We start from the raw sequence: 21,783 nt of genomic DNA on the forward strand, positions 1-21,783 counted from the left end.
CCATCATCTCATGCAGATGTTAGAAGGGAGAAACTCTCCCTGCCTTGAACTCCAAGCGCCACAAACTTGCCGATGCATTGGAAGCACCCAACTGCAGCCAACTCTGAGTCCGTCCGAAAACTTCGAGCCTCCGACACCGAGCACCGAGTACCATCTCTGCCGAGCGCTTCGACCCTGCCCGGGCCGCCAAGCAACAAGCAAAGCCGAGGACTCGGGGCCTTCCCCTCCGGAGATTCTGGATCACACAGTAGCAGTGGCAGCAAAGCAGGCATTTCAGAAGTTTCACAGATGTTCCTCTGTGCTGTCACGTCTGTCTCCATCAAATCAGGATTGTGCATGGCACCCTACTTGACAGATAACAGATATCATTCACCGGAGTGGCCGCTGCACGCTGCATCGTGCCACCATCTTCTCCTCCCGTGGTTCAAGAAGGAGGTTCAGCAGAACTTTTTCATGGGTACTAGGAATCATAAGTAAATGCTGGCATTGCCAGTGACAAAGCTGTACAAAACTAAGTAGATAACAAAGAAATTCTACTGAAGGGTCGAATTAGAAATGTTTTCTTGAATGATGTACCAGTCAATGCTTTGGCATCTTTTATTTTCCTTTGTAAGAAGTTGGCACTTTTAAGAAGTGCAAAACAATTAGTGCAGGGAAAGAACATTAAAAAAAATCTGTACTTACAGTACAAAAAAAACCGATTTAATTGATCTTTTGATAAGTGCATCTGGACAGTTTTTGCCACCATGTTATTAAGCTTTGAAGACATAATCCTGTTTTACTCAGCATGGAAGTATTTGTCAAAAGTGATCAGTGACTAATGATTGACTATTGAATCTGTCCTGACGAAGAGTCTCGGCCTGAAACGTCGACTGTACCTCTTCCTAGAGATGCTGCCTGGCCTGCTGCGTTCACCAGCAACTTTTATGTGTGTTGCTTGAATTTCCAGCATCTGCAGAATTCCTGTTGTTTGTACTGTTCTAATCAGTTTCATTCCTTATTTAAGCCACAACAGTTGATTGAAATAAACATTTGTAAGTAATGCGCAGAAAAATTGTTGCAGTTTAAATTCTGTATTTTTATTTTCTGTTCTTTACTATAATGTACTGTATATTTGTATGCATTACATAGTATAAATAGAACTTGTTAACATCATGTTTATTTATGAAAACAAAAGTTTTGAAATATAATACTAGACCACCCAGCAAGCCAATGTTTCGTTCTACAAAGTCTGTGTTATTTGAGGCACTGATTTTGTATTGGGCACAAAAAGCCAGAAATTTACATCTGAGTCCAAGTGAATGGTCTCAACCCAAAATGTCGACCTTTTATTTCCTCCAGTGCCTTATGTGTTGCACCTAAATCTTGGTCCGCAGGAGATGTGCCATGGAGGTTGATCCGATAGTATGGGAAGTTTTTAAGAAAGGTGCATCGTGGATCTTATCATTTTCAATGCACTGGGGTCAAGAATCAAAGAGCATCATGTTAACCTGTCATAAAATTTGAAATGTCAATTAGACTTAGTGCCTTGATATATGCTACTTGATCTGCTGACATCTTCCATTATCCTGTTTTTTTTCTTGTTCCAGATTCCAGCATCTACAATCTTTTTTGTCTTCATTTTAACCTTTCATTTAAACAATATTCACAGCTGATGCTGCAGTTATATGAAGTATCACTTAACATATATCTTTAGTTTGTCAATACAAATGGTTTTTGATTCAATTTGAACCAAAGAATTACGGTTTCATGCAGAAATGTTTTTTTCAGCATAGTTTTTTATGTTAAACATGGCTGGTTTATTGTTGAATTTAACGTTGTAAACTAAGTCAGCTATTTATCTGGGGTTTTACTGTAACAATGATACCTCAACAAAACTGTGTAAATGTGGGAAGTCAGGGTGGGGGTAATCTTATAATCTTTTAACAAGTGATTGCACAAAGGCAGTTTTATGAGAGACACATTTATTTTTATATTTACTACAACAAGTAATGAAAAATTAAATGCATATTATAAATAAGCTAGTAAGGAGACTCAATGAATAGCTTATCTTGTCATTTTTTTCCTGAAGTTTTTAGTCAGTAATTTCTCTATAAACTTTATATCTTTGTATTCTTTGTGTTGAGAATACAAACAGAAGGTACCTTTGTTTCTTACTTGGTAGTTTTGCTATTTTAGAGTGAAGTGTAATCTGTTCTCTATGTCCTGTGGATGGAAAAATATGCATGTCAGAAACTATGAAATAATTTCCAAATTGATAGGTTTGGATTGTGAAGAATTTCAAAATTCTGAAAGCTTCAAGCATAGATCCTTCACTTGAGCACCTTCGCTCCATCTGCAACTGGCATGATTTCCTGGTGACTAACCATTTTAATACCCTCTGCACTCCCATTTCAACATGTCAGTCCGTGGCCTGCTGTACTGCCACAATGAGGCCACTCTCATATTCTCTCTAGGTTGTCTCCTGATGGCATGATTGTCAATTTCTCTTACTTTCAGTGATTTCTCCCTCCACCCCCTTCTTTCTTTTTCCATTCTGACTCCCCTCTTACCCCTTCTCCTTTCTTCACTTACCTATTACCTCCCTTTAGTGCCGCTCCTCCTTCCCTTTCTCCCATGATCCATTCTTCTCCTGCTAGATTCCATCTTCAGCCCTTTACTATTTCTACCTATCACCACCCAGGTTCTTACTTTGTTCCCTCTCTCTCGCCTGGCTTCACCTATCACCTGCCTGCTTGTATTCCTTCCTCTTACCCCGCCTCCTTATTCTGGCTTCTTCCTTTTTCTCCAGTTCTGATGAAGGGTCTCAGTCTGAAACACTGACTGTTTACTCCTCTCCATAGATATTGCCTGACCTGCTGAGTTTCTCTAGCATTTTGTGTGTGTAAACCCAAATCCTGTTGTTGGGTCATACAGTTAAGTATTTTAATAAGGCCTTGTGCTTCAGATTTTATTTCTTCCACCTTTAATGCTCTCTGGCTACCTGACTGAATTCTCCTCAGCTCTTGCACCCCCATGGCCTGAATTGGGCTTAATTCATATCCTGCTCTACTGATTTTTCAGGCACTGGTCATTGCGGGCAAGACCAGTATTTATTGCATGTACTTGTTCTTGAGAAGGTGACAGTGAAGCACTTTCTTGAACTGTTGCAATCCAATTCTGAATATAGTGATAATGGTCCAGCTGAGTGGCTACTTGGATGCCAACAGCTGAGAGTAGATCTAGAGTTACATATTGACCCAACTGGGCAGGAAAGGCAGATTTCCTCTTCTGCAGGACATATTTATGGGAATTTGTTAATTTTTTAATAGTTATCCTGATTTTTTTCCCATAAATTCCATAATAATTTAAATTCTGTAGCTGCAGGATTTGAATTCTTATGTTTGTCCAGACCCCTGTTTTTGTAATCTGTTAATGTAACTGCTGCACCACCCAGTTATAATAATTTTTTCCATTATTGTTATAACTCAGGAGGGTACCCTCTGCATCTCTGGTAATATTTAAATTTTCTCCAAAAGCAGATAATGTTATATGGAGTGAAAGTAACAGATGGCAAGATTATGGTGTGGTGCCTCTGTTAATATTTGGTGTGAGTGAGCAGATAACCCAAGGATGTATGAGCCCTGCTCTTTATAATTGGCATTGCCTTTCAGCCGTGACAATGAGCTGGCAGGCGTACAAGGAATGTTTTGTAAATCGTTGAAGTAAGTAAATCTGTCAAACTTGTGCTATCCATTTACAGTAATTGTATTTTCATTCTGTAAATAAGTTAAAGTAATTGTATTATTTCCAACTTGTCTCTGAAGAATTATAATTGCATAATAATTACTGAAACTAATAAATATCTTGCCCCATTATTACAGGCCATCTCTGTCCTCTTGGTCGCATTCAATATTCTTGCTCTGTTGGTTGATGAAACTGCAATGCCGAAAGGATCACAGGTAATGGATTGCTTTCAAAAAATGTTCCATGGATATCCTTACACCTGGATGCTGCACTGATCTCTTTTCACCTTTAATTGTAGTTCTTGATTTGCCTTCTGCTGAGCTTAGTCCTCCTGTATTTTCCTTTTGTTTGACCTTTCCATCAGATGCTTGTTGAACATAAATACAAAATAAAAACATAGATTAATGGTATATACTGTACTGTAGTTTTATTTTAAATACTTAGGTTAGTACTTTTACAAAGTGTGTTCATATTATATGGTTCACTGATACAGCTGCTCTCTGTTCTGTTCAGCTTCATATATTCAAGCTTGCGGTTGGCTAGCAAGCAGAACTCTTAATGCACTAAAGCAATTAGTGAGAAGAAGCTCCCTCTGCTGAGCTTAGAAACTTGTTTTATCAAACTACCAATGACTAATAATTGGCTTAAAATAATTTTAACACTTGATGCATTTGAATGTACAGCTGATTGAATTTAGTCTATCTGCTGTAAAAGGACGATTGGAAAATATGGTATATTTTCATGACAAACATGTCTTACTGCATTTAGTGTTATAAACATCTTTTAGGGTGTCCCAAAGAGCTTCGAAGCCAGTAAAGTACTTTTGAAGTGAGTTATTGGTGTAAGAATCTAAAATGTGTGAATTAGGATTTTAAAATACCTGAATTTGAGACTTGAATTCTGTTCTGCATGCTTAAATAAAAAAAATTTATTTCAGCTTTATAGCATCCAATGCCTTTTACATTTGGCTCCAAGATTAAGCCATAACTTTAGAGTTATCTAGTTCTAGGAGGGATTAAGTAAAAGTAAAAAAACATCAAAGTAAATTGAGGTGTTCCTCTTTATCAGATTTCAAAGTATTACACTGATTTTGTTGGAGATAATAAAGCATGGTACATCTCTCTATATGATAAATCTTGGACACATTAAATTCAATTTCAAAATGTTTTTATTAATGTTTGCCATTTTTAATGCAATTGAATTTTGGAAATGGATTAAGCTTTTTATGCCAACCATTTGGTACATTAAATACAGACATGTAAGATGTTTTTATAGAAATTTTTTAATATGGTAATCATTGGGAATTCCAATGAGATCAATTATTAATTTAAAACTATAATATCAATATGGAATATTCTTGTAAATTTAAATTCCATTTAGAACTCAGTTTTTGACTTTGAATGCATTAGCATTATAGTCTTGTTAACTTCATAACCTTACATGCATCAAAAATAATTATGTGCTGGAATTAAATAATCTGAAGTTGTTAAAGGCTATTGAGAATAAATATTTGAATTAAAGATTGAAGAAAATAAAGAAGAAAAATTATCTTCAAACAGTGTGGGAATTTTCAAAGATGTTTCCAACATGAGCAGATTGTATTAAGTGGCTTTGTAACACTATTTGCAAGCTTACCAGATATTTAGTTTGTTCTTATTCAGGATATGAGGATATAATGGAGCAGAGCTGAGGAAGTGTTGTGATGTTGGATAAGGTTCCTCATTGATGAACCATCAACTATGGCCTGTCTGCCCATATCTTCATTTTTTTCCTACGATATGGAATAAGATGCTTTTACCTATCAAGTGTTCTGCTCACAGAGTAATCCCTCCTCCCTCCAATTCAACCACCTAGTAAAATTTACAGGGGATAATTAACCTATCGACTATCATATCTTCGGGATGTGGGTGGCAACCAAGCCAGCCACAAGAATGTACCAGCTGCACAGATGGTACCGGAGCCTGGATCCTTCACACTGTTAGGCAATATTTTTACTTGCTGTGCCACTGCACTCTATGATCTCTTAAGTTTGTGCCTTTCAAGAGATCCTGTGGCATTATTTCAAAGAAAAGCATGTGCATGGGGGTAGTTCTTCCTTAGGACACTATCCAACATTTACCCCAACATCAGCAAAAGAGATTAACTGGTCATCAGTTCCGTTAAGTGATCACTATTCCCATTACCTTTTGTAGTATCTGACTGTATGGGAAGTAGACACTTTGGAATGTCCTGAAATTGTAAAAGACACTTTAATAAACTTATATTCTTCCTTTCTTGTATAAACTTAAATTTTGAGAATACTTTAGAAATCGGTCATCAGTGGTGAAGGACAAGGTACAGGTACTAAATGGGATGGAAGTATGTTAAAATATGATAGTTGTAGAAGAGAATCATTCTGAATAGAATAAGGAGTTATTTAAGTAACAGGGAACTATCTGTGCAAATGTAATAACAGACACTTTGCGCTGGTTTCTGTCACTTTTCTCATTTTTGTCCTTGTATTTACATAATTGGCCAATAATGAAAACCATTTTAATTTTTCATTCACTTATATTTTTATATAGTTTATATTTATAATTTTATATTCAATAGTTCTAAGCTCATTCAACCAAATGTGTAAGTATCAACTAGTATGAGGCCATTGAAAAGCTCCAGTGGATTGCAATTAAATGAATTTCAGACTGAAAGCCATTATGGCCACAAAGCACATTTAGGTTACTAATGGTGGATGAATTTGAACGTACAGTGGATTGCAGTTAATTGGCAAATCAGGACTAATACATTTTGGTCCAATTAAGTGGTTGCCCTAACTAGTCAAAGCTTATTGGAAATTGTTAAAAGGTACCAAGTAGCAAATTACGTATTTAAATGAAATACAGAACAAATTAGAACATTACCAATACTGTTACGGTACTATAAAACTGTATATTAGTTCCTAATAGTTATCGATGGAGGAATTTAACCAGTTTACGTTGCCATGTTCTTTTGATTGACTGTAAATGCACAAAATCACTGCAAACATCTAGTGCAGATAATAGTTTGCCTTCATACAATGCTTTTGACAATTACCCCTTTCAAATCTTCAGTTTCATTGTAACATTCAAGATGATGGTAGATATCTTCAAATTCTTCGTTGTTCCTAACTTATTGAAGTAGTGAAATTGTTACATTTTCACTCCTGGGGGTTACTGGCATCTCCAAACCAGAATGCTTGAAACCACCATGAGTAAAACAGTTCTGAGTTGTTTCACTGCTTATTTCTTGCAAACTATCATTCACAAAAGTCACTGATTTTTGAACACAAACGCAACTGATGCTGCTTTAAAAACTAAGCACAGTGTGGTGTTTATTGACCACACAAGTGCATGTAACTGACACTAGTTAGAAACTGTTTGACAGTAGTCTCTTGTTGTTCTGTCCCGATTAAGCAGCATAATGTCCCAAACAAATGAAGTTAGTCCTGGCTTTTTTTCTCACTTAGCTTTTGTTCCATCAGAGTTGTCCTAAGTAAGTGGCTGCCAACTAACCCCAGATAACCAGAATCCACTGTCTTGGTGTTCCAAAGCCATTTTAGGAGTGGTGGCTATTGAGTGCTAATAAGCCCCAATATGATGTCATAGAGTAGTACAGCATATAGTAGAAGAAAGTTCCAGTGGAGATGTCAGAGGTAGTGTTTTTTTTTTAAGAGTTGCAGATGTCTGGAAGGTGATACTAGTGGTGGTGGTGGTGGTAGAGGTTTATATACTAGGGACATTAAAAAAGTACTGTTGATAGGCACATGGATGAAAGAAAAATGAAGAGTTATGGGTTGTGCATCTAAGACAATATGTGCTTGCATTGGAGAGGTTCATAAGAATGATGCCATGAATGAAAGGGTTAGCGTTTGAAGAGTGTTTGATGGCTGTGGGCCTGTAGTGAAGTTTACTGTCATTTAACTAACTAGCATACTCGCTGAAGTTTAGATTAATGTGGGAAAATCTCATTGAAATCTATTGTATACTGACAGGCCTAGGTAGAGTGGACATAGAGAGGATGTTTCCACTCTGCAGGATGTTTAAGCAAGTTAGAGCACATCGAATTGGGAAATTGTACTGATATGGTTTGGAAACTTGTTTTTTAGACAGTAAAGAGTGGGACAAATGGGTCTTTCCCAAGTGGGCAAGCTGTGATAGTTGGGTGCTGTTATTCATGATCCTTATCACCAGTTTGATCGTGTAAAACAAACTGACATTTCCAATGCCCTGATGAAGGATCTTGTTTATTCTCTTCCATAGATACTGCCTGACTTGTTGAGTTCCTCCAGCCTTTTGTTGTGTGGTCTGTGGAATCCCTTGTTTTTATGACATTTCCAAGGTTGCTAATGATATTAAACTAGGTGGGATGTGAATATAGAGTAATCAGAGACTTCAGAGGTATATGAATAGGCTGAGTGTGGTATGAATATGTGAGATGCAATATTTACACTTTCCACAGCATCCTTCACTGTAAGATTATTGATTGATGCTTTCTCATTCCACAATCTAAAATAAACTGCTTCAATTTGATTCCTCAAAGTATATAGAACATAAAACATTACAGCACAGTACAGGCCCTTTGGCTCATGATGCTGTGCTGACTTTTTACCCTCCTCTCTTAGATCAATATAACTCTTCCCTCCTACATAACCTTCCTTATTTGTGTCATCCATGTGCCTCTCTAAGGATCCCCATTGTTTCTTGAATTCTATTCCCCTAAAGTTTATAGTTTCCTACTAATACATAATCCCCTATTTGATTTTACAGAAATAAGGGGCAAGGTCTATTCTTTTTGGATAAGTCTGTGAACTTTGGCTAGCAACCTAGCCTATGACATAAGGAACATATTGCTGTGAGTTCTAATTTTCATCCTGCTTCTATAAGACCATAAGACATAGAAGCAGTAGTAGGCCATTCAGCCCATCGAGTCTGTTCTGCCATTCTGTTTTGACTGATTCTGGATCCCATCCAACCCCATACACCTGCCTTCTCACCATATCCTTTGATGCCTTGACTGATCAAGAAACGATCAACTTCTGCCTTAAATATATACATGGACTTGTTCTCCACCAAAGTATGTGGCAGAACATTCCATAGATTTATTACGCTCTAGCTAAAAAATTCCTTTTTAACTTCTGTTCTAAAAGGTAGCCTCTCAATTTTGAGGCTGTGCCCTCTAGTTCTGGATATTCCCACCATACGAAACATCCTCTCCACATCCACCCTATCTAGTCCTTTCAACATTTGGTAGGTTTCAAAGAGAACCCCCCCCCCCCCGCCTCCCAATTCTTCTAAATTCCAGTGAGTATAGACCCAAAGCTGCCAAACACTCCTCATATGTTAACCACTTCATTCTCAGAATCATCCTTGTGAACCTCCTCTGGACTGTCTCCCATGACAACACATCCTTTCTGAGATATCAGGCCCAAAACTGTTGACAATACTCCAAGTGCAGCTTTAACTAGTGTCTTATAAAGGCTCAGCATTATCTCCTTGCTTTTATATTCTATTCCCCTTGAAATAAATGCCAACCTTGCAGAAAGATTAGCACCATCCAGGATGTACCCTCTTCTTGTTACTACCATTGGGGCTGAGGTACTGGAGTTTGAAGACCCACACTCAATGATTTGGAAACAGCTTGATCCCACTCGCTATCAGATTTCTAAACGATTCATAAATACTGTTTCATTATTCCTTTTTTTGTATATTTTGTAATTTATAGTAATTTTATGTCTTTGTTCTGTACTGCTTCTGCAATACAACAGATTTTGTGTCATACGATGATCTCTATGTACTGTGTCATACGATGTGAGCAATCATGGTTTATGACCATTATTGTTCTTGACAAGTTTTTCTACAGAAGTGATTTGCCATTGACTTCTACTGGGCAGTGTCTTTATAAGAGAGGTGACCTAGCAGCCATTATCTCTCCTATTGTCTCAGCTTACTCCTGCCCCACCGAATTCGTTTCTGCATACCTCGACACGGTTTTATCCCCCCTTGTTCAATCCCTTCCTACCTATGTTCGTGACACTTCTCATGCTCTTAAACTTTTCGATGATTTTAAGTTCCCTGGCCCCCACTGCTTTACTTTCACCCTGGATGTCCAGTCCCTATATACTTCCATCCCCCATCAGGAAGGTCTCAAAGCTCTCCGCTTCTTTTTGGATTCCAGACCTAATCAGTTCCCTTCCACCATCACTCTGCTCCGTCTAGCGGAATTAGTCCTTACTCTTAATAATTTCTCCTTTGGCTCCTCCCACTTCCTCCAAACTAAAGGTGTATCTATGGGCACCCGTATGGGTCCTAGCTATGCCTGCCTTTTTGTTGGCTTTGTGGAACAATCTATGTTCCGTGCCTATTCTGGTATCTGTCCCCCACTTTTCCTTCGCTACATCGACGACTGCATTGGCGCTGCTTCCTGCACACATGCAGAGCTCATTGACTTTATTAACTTCGCCTCCAACTTTCACCCTGCCCTCAAGTTTACTTGGTCCATTTCCGACACCTCCCTCCCCTTTCTAGATCTTTCTGTCTCTGTCTCTGGAGACAGCTTATCCACTGATGTCTACTATAAGCCTACTGACTCTCACAGCTATCTGGACTATTCCTCTTCTCACCCCGTCTCTTGCAAAAATGCCATCCCCTTCTCGCAATTCCTCCGTCTCCGCTGCATCTGCTGTCAGGATGAGGCTTTTCATTCCAGGACGAGGGAGATGTCTTTCTTTTTTAAAGAAAGGGGCTTCCCTTCCTCCACTATCAACTCTGCTCTCAAAAGCATCTCCCCCATTTCACGTACATCTGCTCTCACTCCATCCTCCCGCCACCCCACTAGGAATAGGGTTCCCCTGGTCCTCACCTACCACCCCACCAGCCTCCGGGTCCAACATATTATTCTCCGTAACTTCTGCCACCTCCAACGGGATCCCACCACTAAGTGCATCTTTCCCTCCCCCCCCCCCCGCTTTCCGCAGGGATCGCTCCCTACGCGACTCCCTTGTCCATTCGTCCCCCCCATCCCTCCTGGCACTTATCCTTGTAAGCGCAACAAGTGCTACACATGCCCTTACACTTCCTCCCTCACCATCATTCAGGGCCCCAGACAGTCCTTCCAGGTGAGGCGACACTTCACCTGTGAGTCGGCTGGGGTGATATACTGCGTCCGGTACTCCCGATGTGGCCTTCTATATATTGGCGAGACCCAACGCAGACTGGGAGACCGCTTTGCTGAACACCTATGCTCTGTCCGCCAGAGAAAGCAGGATCTCCCAGTGGCCACACATTTTAATTCTGCATCTCATTCCCATTCTGACATGTCTATCCACGGCATCCTCTACTGTAAAGATGAAGCCACACTCAGGTTGAAGGAACAACACCTTATATTTCGTCTGGGTAGTCTCCAACCTGATGGCATGAACATCGACTTCTCTAACTTCCGCTAATGCCCCACCTTCCCCTCGTACCCCATCCGTTATTTATTTTTATACACACATTCTTTCTCTCACTCTCCTTTTTCTCCCTCTGTCCCTCTGACTATACCCCTTTGCCAATCACCTGTCCAGCTCTTGGCTCCATCCCTCCCCCTCCTGTCTTCTCCTATCATTTTGGATCTCCCCCTCCCCCTCCCACTTTCAAATCTCTTACTAACTCTTCCTTCAGTTAGTCCTGACGAAGGGTCTCGGCCTGAAACGTCGACTGTACCTCTTCCTAGAGATGCTGCCTGGCCTGCTGTGTTCACCAGCAACTTTGATGTGTGTTGCTTGAATTTCCAGCATCTGCAGAATTGCTGTTGTTAGTCATTATCAATACTCATTAGAGATTGTCTGCCTGGTGTCAGTGGTTGTATAACCAGAACTATGCGCCAGCACTTGTGATCATATGACCATCCTCTTTCTGCTCCCATGGGTTCATGTGACTGATCTGGAGAATAAGCAGGTGTGACACTTTGCTTAAAGGTGACCTGTAGGCTAATGGAGGGAAGGAGTGCCTTATACCTCCTTTGGTAGAGATGTGTCTCCAGCCCACCACCCAAGTGTCATGTAGGACAGTGATAATTATCCTGTTTTGATTCTGAGTTCTGATGGAGAGTAAGGAGTAATATGGAATATATCATGATCAGTATACCAGATGAAAAAATGGAGAGGGGGGTTCCATTTAGGATTAAAACAAACTGCTCAAAGAGATGAGGTCAGCTTGAATCTATGTTGGGTTCTGATTTTGGGTGAAGTAAGTGAATAGACCAGTTTTTCAATGTGAGAGCATCGCAGCAGATCATATAAGGTAATGATGGAAGGGTCTAGTTGAACTATCATTCAGGAAAGAAGACTTTTACTATGCTGTACATTGTAGACATAATTAAAAATGTACTCAAATTTAAAAAATACATGATTTACAATGAACTAACTTGAATCTTGTATAAATTTTTAACCACGTATTTATATAAAACTGAATTCATTCTTTCATCAGAATCTGAGCAAAGTATATATATTTTTACAAGAACTTTAGTTATGTTCAGACTAGCTTTTTGCCACTTTTGAAATTTTTGTTTGTAGTCTGTATTTGGGCTGTGGTCATGAGCGTGCACATGATCAAATAGTTCTGGCAGAGCAACGAATCATGAAGTAGCTTGTTCTTCTAAGCTGAATCTTGTAAGGATATGCAAGTCTCATTGCACGTGGCTCAAGTGGAACTGGAAATAAATAAAGCTGTGTATTCTAGGTTGATGACTCAGTGATATTGGCTTGATAGGATGGCCATATGCCAATTCGCGTAGACTCTTATCAAATCAAGAAATCCCGTTGAGAAGTTATGTACTTTCTTTTCATAAGAAAGAAGAAGAATCAATACAAAGGTTCAAGGAAATGGCTTATATTTTCTACTATAAATCTGGGGAAGCCTAAAGTACCAAGGAAATACTGGCATGTGGGATAAAGAACTGACCCTTCTGGTCAATTCTGAGAAGCCTCGAGAAAATATGCACCAATTATGCTTATTTGGTTCCCTGAATAGCTAAGCTGCATGGATCAGGGACGCACAAGAATTAATGTTTCATCTTTGCACAGGACTCAGCCAGAGCATAATTATGATTATTTGAGGACATCAGGTTTCTGAATGGTCCATGGAACACCATGAACATTACCATGTTGTAGCTTTCCAATGATTTATTTATTTTTATAGTTTCAAAAAATTACATGTTTGCACTGTACTGTTGCCACTAAATAGCAAATTTCACATGTACATCAGTGATAAAGCTAATTAGGATTTTGAAAATAGTTTTGGCTTCTCGTCTCTAAACTGCTCAATTGTAGAACTTGGTAGGAAGACCCCAACTCTCTTCTGTCAGTGGGCCCACTAATCCTTGTCCTTGCATGAAAAAGTATGGAGAATAAAGGAGAAATAAAATGTGTGCAATACAGGGGAGTCTAATTATTACAGTCATTAAAATACTGAAATTAAAGAAAATCAGATTCTTTCACTACATTTGTTCATTCATCATGGTCAGTTTACAGCAGCCAATTAACTTAGCAATTCTCCCACTCCCTCCCTGTCTCTCCCTCCCCATCTCCCCCTCTCTCCGTCCCCTTCTCCCACTCTCACTGAGGGAAGAAACCAGAGTAGCTGAGGAAACCTACATGGTCACGGAGAATGTGCAAACTCCAGCCAAACAGAATCTGTGATCAGGAAAGAACTGAGTTTCTAGAGCTATGAGATGGCAGCTCTACTAGCTGTGCAACTGAGCCTTTGTGGGTCTGCTCCCCTAACTAAAAGATTATAGTGGATCTGATCTTAGTTTCTCCTTGATACCTGTAACCCTTGGTTTGCACTCTGGTTCAAAAATCAATTTATGTCAGCTTTGAATTTAATGACTCTGAATTCACAAGTTGCTGGGGCAGATGCATTACTATCAATCCTATGAACCGATATCTTATAAACTTTATGTGCCTTGTTGTGACTTGCCATTTGGAAATTCAAATGTAGCACTTGAGGGGTATAGATAGGGTAAGTGCAAGCAGGCTTTTTCTCCAAGGTTGGGTGGGACTACAACCAGAGGTCATGTGTTAAAGATAAAAGGTGAAAATTTTAAGTGGGGCATGAGGGGAAACATCAGTCAGAGGGTTGTATGAGTATGATATGAGCTGCCAGCATGTGAGCTCGATTTCAAGGTTTAAGCTAAGTTTGGATAGGTACATGGATAGTAGTGGTATGGAGGGCTATGGTCCAGTTGCAAGTTGATGGGAGTAGGGAATTTAACTGCTCTCAGTGTGGACTAGGTGGGCGAAGGGCCTTTTTCTGTGCTGTACTACTCTGACTTGCATATTCCAGTTTTAACTGACTTTGCAATTACATCCTGGAAAAGTTCTAATTTGTTTTGTAGATAAACTTCCCTTTTGTAACACCATGTTGAGCCTATGTAATGATATTTATGTTTTCTAAGTGCTTTGTTATTACTTGCTGGAGTTTGGAGTTTAATTCCGGTACCGTTCTATAAGGAGTCTTTGTATGTCCTCCCTGTGGAATGTGTGGATTTTCCCCAGGTACTCTGTTTTCCTTCGACAGTCCAAAGACGTATTGGGTAGGTTAATTGGTCATTGTAAATTGCCTCCTGATTAGGTTAGGGTTAATCGGGGTTGTTGGGGTGGCATGGCTCGAAGGGCTGCAAGGACCTGCTCCGCGATGACGATGACGTCATCTTCATCCGTGCCGTACCATTATATAAATAAATGGTAAAAATTTCAATGTAGTGTTTTTTGCATGAAATGCAATTTTATCCTAAAATGACTTGCTTTCTTATAATATGGTTTTTTGCTTCCTGTAGTTTCACTGAAATAAATTTGTAAAGTTATGGAATGCAAATCCAGTGAGTGGCCCTATTTCAGTGTCAGATGATAATTTGGTCTAGAACTGTTCTCTGATGATATCTTTGAACACCCTGTCATTAATTTAAGTTTTTCTATAATATTTATCATATCTGGATTAGTACATTTGCAAAGTCTTAGGGATGTTCATCTTCATTCCCATTTTTTGAGTACACTGACAAATTCAAAGAATTGTGCATTAATTAAATTGTACATTGAAACACAGTGATGTGCGTCACTGGCACTAATAACTAACATAATCTAAGGATGTGCTGGGGGCAGCGCTCAAGTGTCACCACACATTCCTGTGCTAACATAACACGTCCACAGTATTCACAGAATACAAACAACAACAGCAGCATAAACAGAAGAAGCCCCTTACCTACCTCCAGACGGTCTCTGGGCCTCCAGTGGACTCACAAGCATTAGGCCTTTGACTTCCTCAGTTGACTCGAGAACCCTGGCCTTTACCCATTGTGTCTTGACTTCCGTTTGATCTTAAGGTTCCACTTTCATTCCCAGGACTTGTTGATGATAACTAATGAGGACCCTGAGCTGCAGGCCTTGAACTCCAGACTTGCCCCTGTCGGGACCCCTAACACTTGACCTCGAATTCTGGTATCACTGATTGTGTACTGAGGGGGGGTAACTGGCCCTTGTGACCTCTGCTAGCACATATGTATTTTAATGTCACAAATGACGTTGATATTATCTTTCTGTCAAGTACCTAAGTTATGCTGAGGAATTTGGAGATGTTTGAAGATATCATAATACCTGCCAGTTTTTGTTTTCTCTATTGTAAAATTAATTCTTTATAAACCAACAATGTTCTTATCTTTTCATGAAAGTTAAGAAAAGTTCGTCAACAGAAAGAGACTTACTTTTGAGCTTGCTTTAACCATCAGTACTGGGATCTTAATTTCTTTTTGTACCTTTTTTTTCAACATAGGATGGTATATGATTTCAAAAAGCTGGATTACTACTTCACCTGTTTTTAGTACTGATGTGTGAAGCACAGAAGAAACATGAAAGGCGTATAAGAAATACAAAAAATGCAGCTGATAAAATATGGATTTATTGAACGCTAAATGTTTCAAGATAATGAACTTCTGCACTGTAGTACATAAGCATCAAAGCAACTTCTTTGGTGTTTGTTGCAGCATGAAGTGCATTGAATTTGCCACTCTGAAGTGTACAAGGTCATGTACAGTGTAAATACCTTTTTTGTGTCTGATTTTAGTAAATAGGTTGTTAGTGACTGGTTACCAGTAAATACTTTCATCTGTTGACAGGATCCTTGTTCCTAAGTACAATAAAATACCTTTTAATCCATATGATATCTTTTTCCTTTGGAAAAAGATAATTCAGTTTTGGTTTCTTTTGATGTTGGCTGTGCGCGCTGACTAATCATGCTAATAACTTGTCAGTGAGGTTTTAAACAATTCATCTAATTTCCTGTTCTTTCTATCCCCATTGAAGGTATTGGGAATTGTGACAGCATTTAAAAATGGTACATCTTTGCACAGAATTTTTCTCCTTTGTTTTCAACCCTTCCCTAAAAATTTGTGAGATGTGCTGATAATGCTGATAACAACAATCTGAACATTCCCCGCACCCTAAGGATTATTGGCTCAGTGTTTTGAAAGAGGGGAAAAAATGGTAAGGCTAAAGACAGGGAGTCAGACTAAGTAAATTGCTGTGGTAAAGAAAACCAAATGGCCTTTTCTGCAGCTGTTATCATTCTTTACTCAAAGTCAAAGTAAAATTTTATTATCTAAGTATGTGTATGTCACTATATACTATTGCAAGTTTAATTTTCTTGTAGGCATTTACAGGAAAACAAAATACAATAGAGTTGATGAAAAACTATGCATAAACTAAGACTGACAAATTACTAATGTACAAAAGAGAAATTGTGTCAATAAAGAGATACTGAAAGCTTAAGTTGCAGGGTCATTGTAAGTGAGTCTGTAGATTGAAGAATTAGTTGAGAGTTGAGGCGAGTGTAGTTATTCCCACCGGTTCAACAGCTTGGTTATAGGGTAACCAGGACAGACCCTCTGATATGATACTGCCAAGGAATTTAATGCGACTGACCCTCTCTACCTCTAATCTCCCGATGAGGACTGGCTCAAGAACTTCCAGCTTCTTCCTCCTGTAATCAATATTCAACTCTTTGGTTTTGCTGACGCTGAGTGAGAGATTGTTGTTGTGGCACCATTCAACCAGATTTTCAGTCTCCCTCCTGTATGCTGATTCCGTCACTGTCTGTGATTTGGTCAACAACAGTGGTGTTGTCCACAAACTTAATTCAGTGTTGGAGTTGGACTTGGCCACACAATCATATGTATAAAGTGAGTAAAGCAGTGACCTAAGCACACAACCTTGTGGTGCACCTGTGCTGATGGTAAGTCTGGGGAAGATGTTGTTGCCAATCTGTACTGACTGGGGTCTGCAAGTGTGGAAATGAAGGATTCAGTTGTACAGGGAGGTATCAAAGTCCAGGCCTTGGATCTTAATGATCAGTCTTGAGGGGACGATATTGTTGAATGCTGAGCTGTAGTCAATGAGGAGTACCCTGATGTATACATCTTCATCGTCCAGGTGTTCCAGAGCTAAGTGGAAGGCCAATGAAATAGAATTTGATTTTGACCGTCAGTTAGTGTAGATCCTTGTACAAAAGAGAAATTGTGTAAATAAAAAAGATACTGAAAGCTTAAGTTGCAGGGTCGTTGAAAGTGAGTCTGTAGATCGTCCCAAAACGTTGGCTGTACCTCTTCCTATAGGTGCTGCCTGGCCTTCTGCGTTCACCAGCAACTTTTATGTGTGTTGCTGTAGATTGAAGAATCAGTTCAGAGTTGTGGCGAGTGTAGTTACCCACACCGGTTCAATAGCTTGGTTGTAGGATAACCATGACAAATCCTCTGATACAATACTGCCAAGGAATCCTTGACACTCCACAGGCAGAAGATGATATGCTTTGTTGACCAACCTCTTGAAACACTTCAATACAGTAGATATAAGTGCTTCTGGACAATAGTTATTGAGGCAGCTTACCACATTCTTCTTGTGTACCAACATGATTGAAGCCTGCTTGAAACAGATGGTTACCTCAGACTGCCATATCAAAGGTTGAAGATGTAAATACTCCAGCTAGTTGTATAGCACAGGTCTTCAATACTTGGCTAGGTATGCTGCCTGGGCCAAATGCTTTCAGTGAATTCACCCTCCTGAAGGGTGCTCTCACATTGGATTCAGAGATCGAGATCACAAGGTCATCGGAGGTGTGGGGGTTCGTGAAAGTATCTCCGTGCTCTGTCAGTGAAAGTGAGCGTATGAGGCATGGAGTTCATCTGGGATCAAAATCTTGACATTTATGTTGCTTGGTTTTGCTTTGTTGGAGTTGATGACATTCAAGCCCTGCCATAGTTGCCAAGCATCCCTCTGTGATTTAAGTTTAGTCTGAGATTGCTACTTTGCACATGAGATGGAGGTTTACTTGTACTTTCAGTGATTTACCTCAGTGGGTTATTCAAATAAGGACAGGTTGAAGTGAGTGTAGCAGCACAACCGAATTAATCCACCTTTCCATTATTACCAACATTGATACAAATATCAGTTAATAGAAGGTGAGCACAAAGATGACCAAAGAATTGGTATTGGACTTTAGAAAGGGTAAGACGAGGGAACACACACCAAAATTCATAGAGGGATCAGAAGTGGACAGAGTGAGCAATTTCAAATTCCTGGGTGTCAACATCTCTAATCTATCCAGGCCCAATATAACAATGCAGTTCCAAAGAAGGCACAACAGTGCTATATTTTATTTGGAGCTTGAGGAGATTTGGTATGTCACCAAAAAAACACGCAAATTTTTTCAGAAGTACCGTGGAGAGCATTCTAACTGGCTTCATCACTGTCTTATATGTGGCGGGGGGAGGCACTGCACAGGATTGAAATAAGCTGCAGAAGGTTGTAAACTCATTCAGCTTCATCATGGGTCCTAACCTCCTCGGCATCCCAGGCATCTTAAAGGAACAATGCCTCAAAAAGATGGCATCCATCGTTAAGAGCCCCAGCATGCAGAACATACCCTCTTATTGCTACCATCACCGAGGAGGTACAGGAGCCTGGGCATGCACTCAATGATTCAGGAACGGCTTCTTCCCCTCTGCCATCAGATTTCTGAATGGATATTGAACCCCATGAACATTACCTCACTGCTTTTTTGCACTACAGATTCAATTTCACTTCTTAATATAAATGTCCTATCACTCACTCTCTGTAAGCTCAGCACTAAGATGTATAAATCTGGTTCAAATATTAATTAAGTACACGTATTTAATTTGCACATTTCTGAGGGGTCTCTTCAGTTAGAGCTGTTTTCTTGGAGGTTGTCTGTTCTTTTAAAGCAGTTGAATGTTATAATTCAATTTTGGATTGTAGGTGATGCTGGTGTAAGGTCATGTGTTGCCCATGTCCAGTTGTCCTTGAGGGGGTTGTGGTGAGCCTTTATGAACTGGATGACATCTTGCTGGACATACATAATACGGCACTGATGAAAGGTGACAAACTAGAACAGTGGTCACTCTCAAACATTATCCCAGTCCCCAAGTCTGGACCCCTCACAAAGACATAACTACCATGGTATCAGCTTGACCTGCATCTTAGCAAAGTTATACAATCGGATGATCTTGAACAGGATTCGCACCGCCATTGACCCTTAGCTAAGATTCAATCAGAATGGTTTTCGGCAGAAGTACACAATGGTAATGCAAGTACTTGCTCTCTGTAGGATCATCGAGGAAGTCGAGAACAACCACCTACCAGCCGTGCTTACTTACATCAATTTTTGCAAAGCTTTTGACTCCATTCACCGAGGTAAAATGCTGAAGATCCTGAAAGCTTACAGAGTGCCAGACCATCTACTGAGAGCAATAGATTCCAGCTATACCAAAACCATGGCGAACGTTGTATCACCAGACAGAGAAACTGCGGTGTTCGAGCTCCTAGCTGGTATGCTGCAAGGAGACGCTCTGGCACCCTACATCTTTATAATCATCCTTGATTACGCTCTGGTTCAAGCTACCAAAGATCATGACGAGCTTAGTTTTACCATAAACCAGGGCGAACCAAAAGGGTCAGACCAGTTACACTCACAGATCTCAATTTTACAGATGACATAGTCCTGCTGTCTGACCAGATGGAGGAAGCACAGCAGCTACTGACAAAAGTGGAAATTGAGTGCAATAAAGTTGGACCTCACCTAAACGCTAAAAAGACAGAGTACATGGTGTTTAACTGTGACGAAGGTACTCTCAAGACCGTAGAGAATGATACCATTAAGAAAGTCTTTGACTTCAAATACCTCGGGTCAAGAATGATGAGATCGGAGAAGGACATAAAGATACAGAAGGTGCTGGCGTGGAGGGCTATGAATGACGTGATGGAAATCTGGAAGTCGAACCTGACCAGAGGGCTTAAAAAGAGAATTTTCATAGCAGTCATAGAGTCCATTCTCACGTATGGATGCGAGACGTGGACACTCACCAAGACGATGCGAAAGTCTCTAGATGGTTGCTATACAGGAATGCTCCGGGTGGCTCTTGACGTGAGTTGGCAACAGCACATGATGAACGTCGAGCTCTATAAGAACCTACTGATGCTCACCACTTAAATCAAGGTGAGAAGACTGCAACTAGCGGGGCACTGTCTACACGACCCCGAGCTACCTGCCAGCCTAGTCATCATATGGGAGCCCAAGCACGGGAGGATGAACCCTGGACACCCTCCCAAGACTATGGTCAACACACTCCTAGAAGACAACAGCGTGGCTAATGTAGGTGAACTGAACACACTGATGAGGGAGAGGGAGAAGTAGAGAGTCCGTCATCGTGCCCGACGCTGGCCCCTAGGCCTGAGTTGACGTAGTAGTAGTTTACGAACTATATGTGTCTGCCTGATTTAATTCTCATTTGTTGTTCTGAGTGATTCAGTGCAATTAAATGGTCACTGAAGTGACCAACTAAAAATATTTTGAGTATTGTAGTCATATATAAATCAGATAAAGTATTTAAGTAACAAGTTTCCTTCCATGAAGGGCATCAGTCAATTAACTGTGTTTAATATGAAAATCTGATAGCCTTGTGGCTACTTTGTATTATTTTACTTTAAAACTTTTTAACTGAATGCTGTTTGTCAAATTCCAGTGACATGACAGTGCATTTTCTTATTTCATGGAATATATTTCACAATAGTATCTATCATATGGTGTCACTCTGTAACTCATTGCTTGATCTTGTGATTGAACAAAAACTGTGATATTCTTTAACTAGCAGATCATGTGCTGCTAATCAGTCATAATCTTTTAATTATTCATAAGGTTATCCAAATATAGACCTCTAAATAATTTATATTGTGATATATTACTGAAACTATAAAATAAGCTTGCTTAATAGTAAAAGATTTTATTTTACCATACATTGAAGGATGGTTCTTTATATGGTCAAAGTCTTTTAGTACTTGCAAAAATAGAGGTGAGGATTCTACCTTTAAATGCTCTTTTAAAAAAAACAGTAATTAGGTTTATTTCTTGTAGTAGTTATATCATTCTCTCAACACACACAAAAGTTGCTGGTGAACGCAGCAGGCCAGGCAGCATCTCTAGGAAGAGGTGCAGTCGACGTTTCAGGCCGAGACTCTTCGTCAGGACTAACTGAAGGAAGAGTGAGTAAGGGATTTGAAAGTGGGAGGGGGAGATCCAAAATGATAGGAGAAGACGGGAGGGGGAGGGATGGAGCCAAGAGCTGGACAAGGGGGCGGGAGGGACCCAGAGGATGGGCAAGGGGTATATTCAGAGGGACAGAGGGAGAAAAAGGAGAGTGAGAGAAAGAATGTGTGTATAAAAATAAGTAACAGATGGGGTACGAGGGGGAGGTGGGGCATTAGCGGAAGTTAGAGAAGTCGATGTTCATGCCATCAGGTTGGAGGCTACCCCATTTGTTACTTTATACACACATTCTTTCTCTCACTCTCCTTTTTCTTCCTCTGTCCCTCTGAATATACCTCTTGCCCATCCTCTGGGTCCCCCCCCCCCGTCTTTCTTCCCGGACCTCCTGTCCCATGATCCTCTCGTATCCCTTTTGCCAATCACCTGTCCAGCTCTTGGCTCCATCCCTCCCCCTCCC

The 21,783-nt window shown here is 40.0% G+C and overlaps 1 protein-coding gene across 2 annotated transcripts in view; it reads left to right on the forward strand.

Moving 5' to 3' along the window:
* The window catches only part of lmbr1 (limb development membrane protein 1), a 215,561-nt gene that overhangs the window by 134,559 nt on the left and 59,219 nt on the right, over positions 1–21,783 (forward strand). For both annotated transcript variants that reach the window (XM_063044423.1, XM_063044424.1), the window contains exon 12: positions 3,864–3,941. In XM_063044423.1, the coding sequence (XP_062900493.1) occupies positions 3,864–3,941 (78 nt within the window). The remainder of the gene's footprint in view (positions 1–3,863; positions 3,942–21,783) is intronic.

This window comes from Mobula hypostoma, chromosome 3 (assembly GCF_963921235.1).
Source record: "Mobula hypostoma chromosome 3, sMobHyp1.1, whole genome shotgun sequence".
Classification (NCBI taxonomy): Eukaryota; Metazoa; Chordata; class Chondrichthyes; order Myliobatiformes; family Myliobatidae; genus Mobula; species Mobula hypostoma.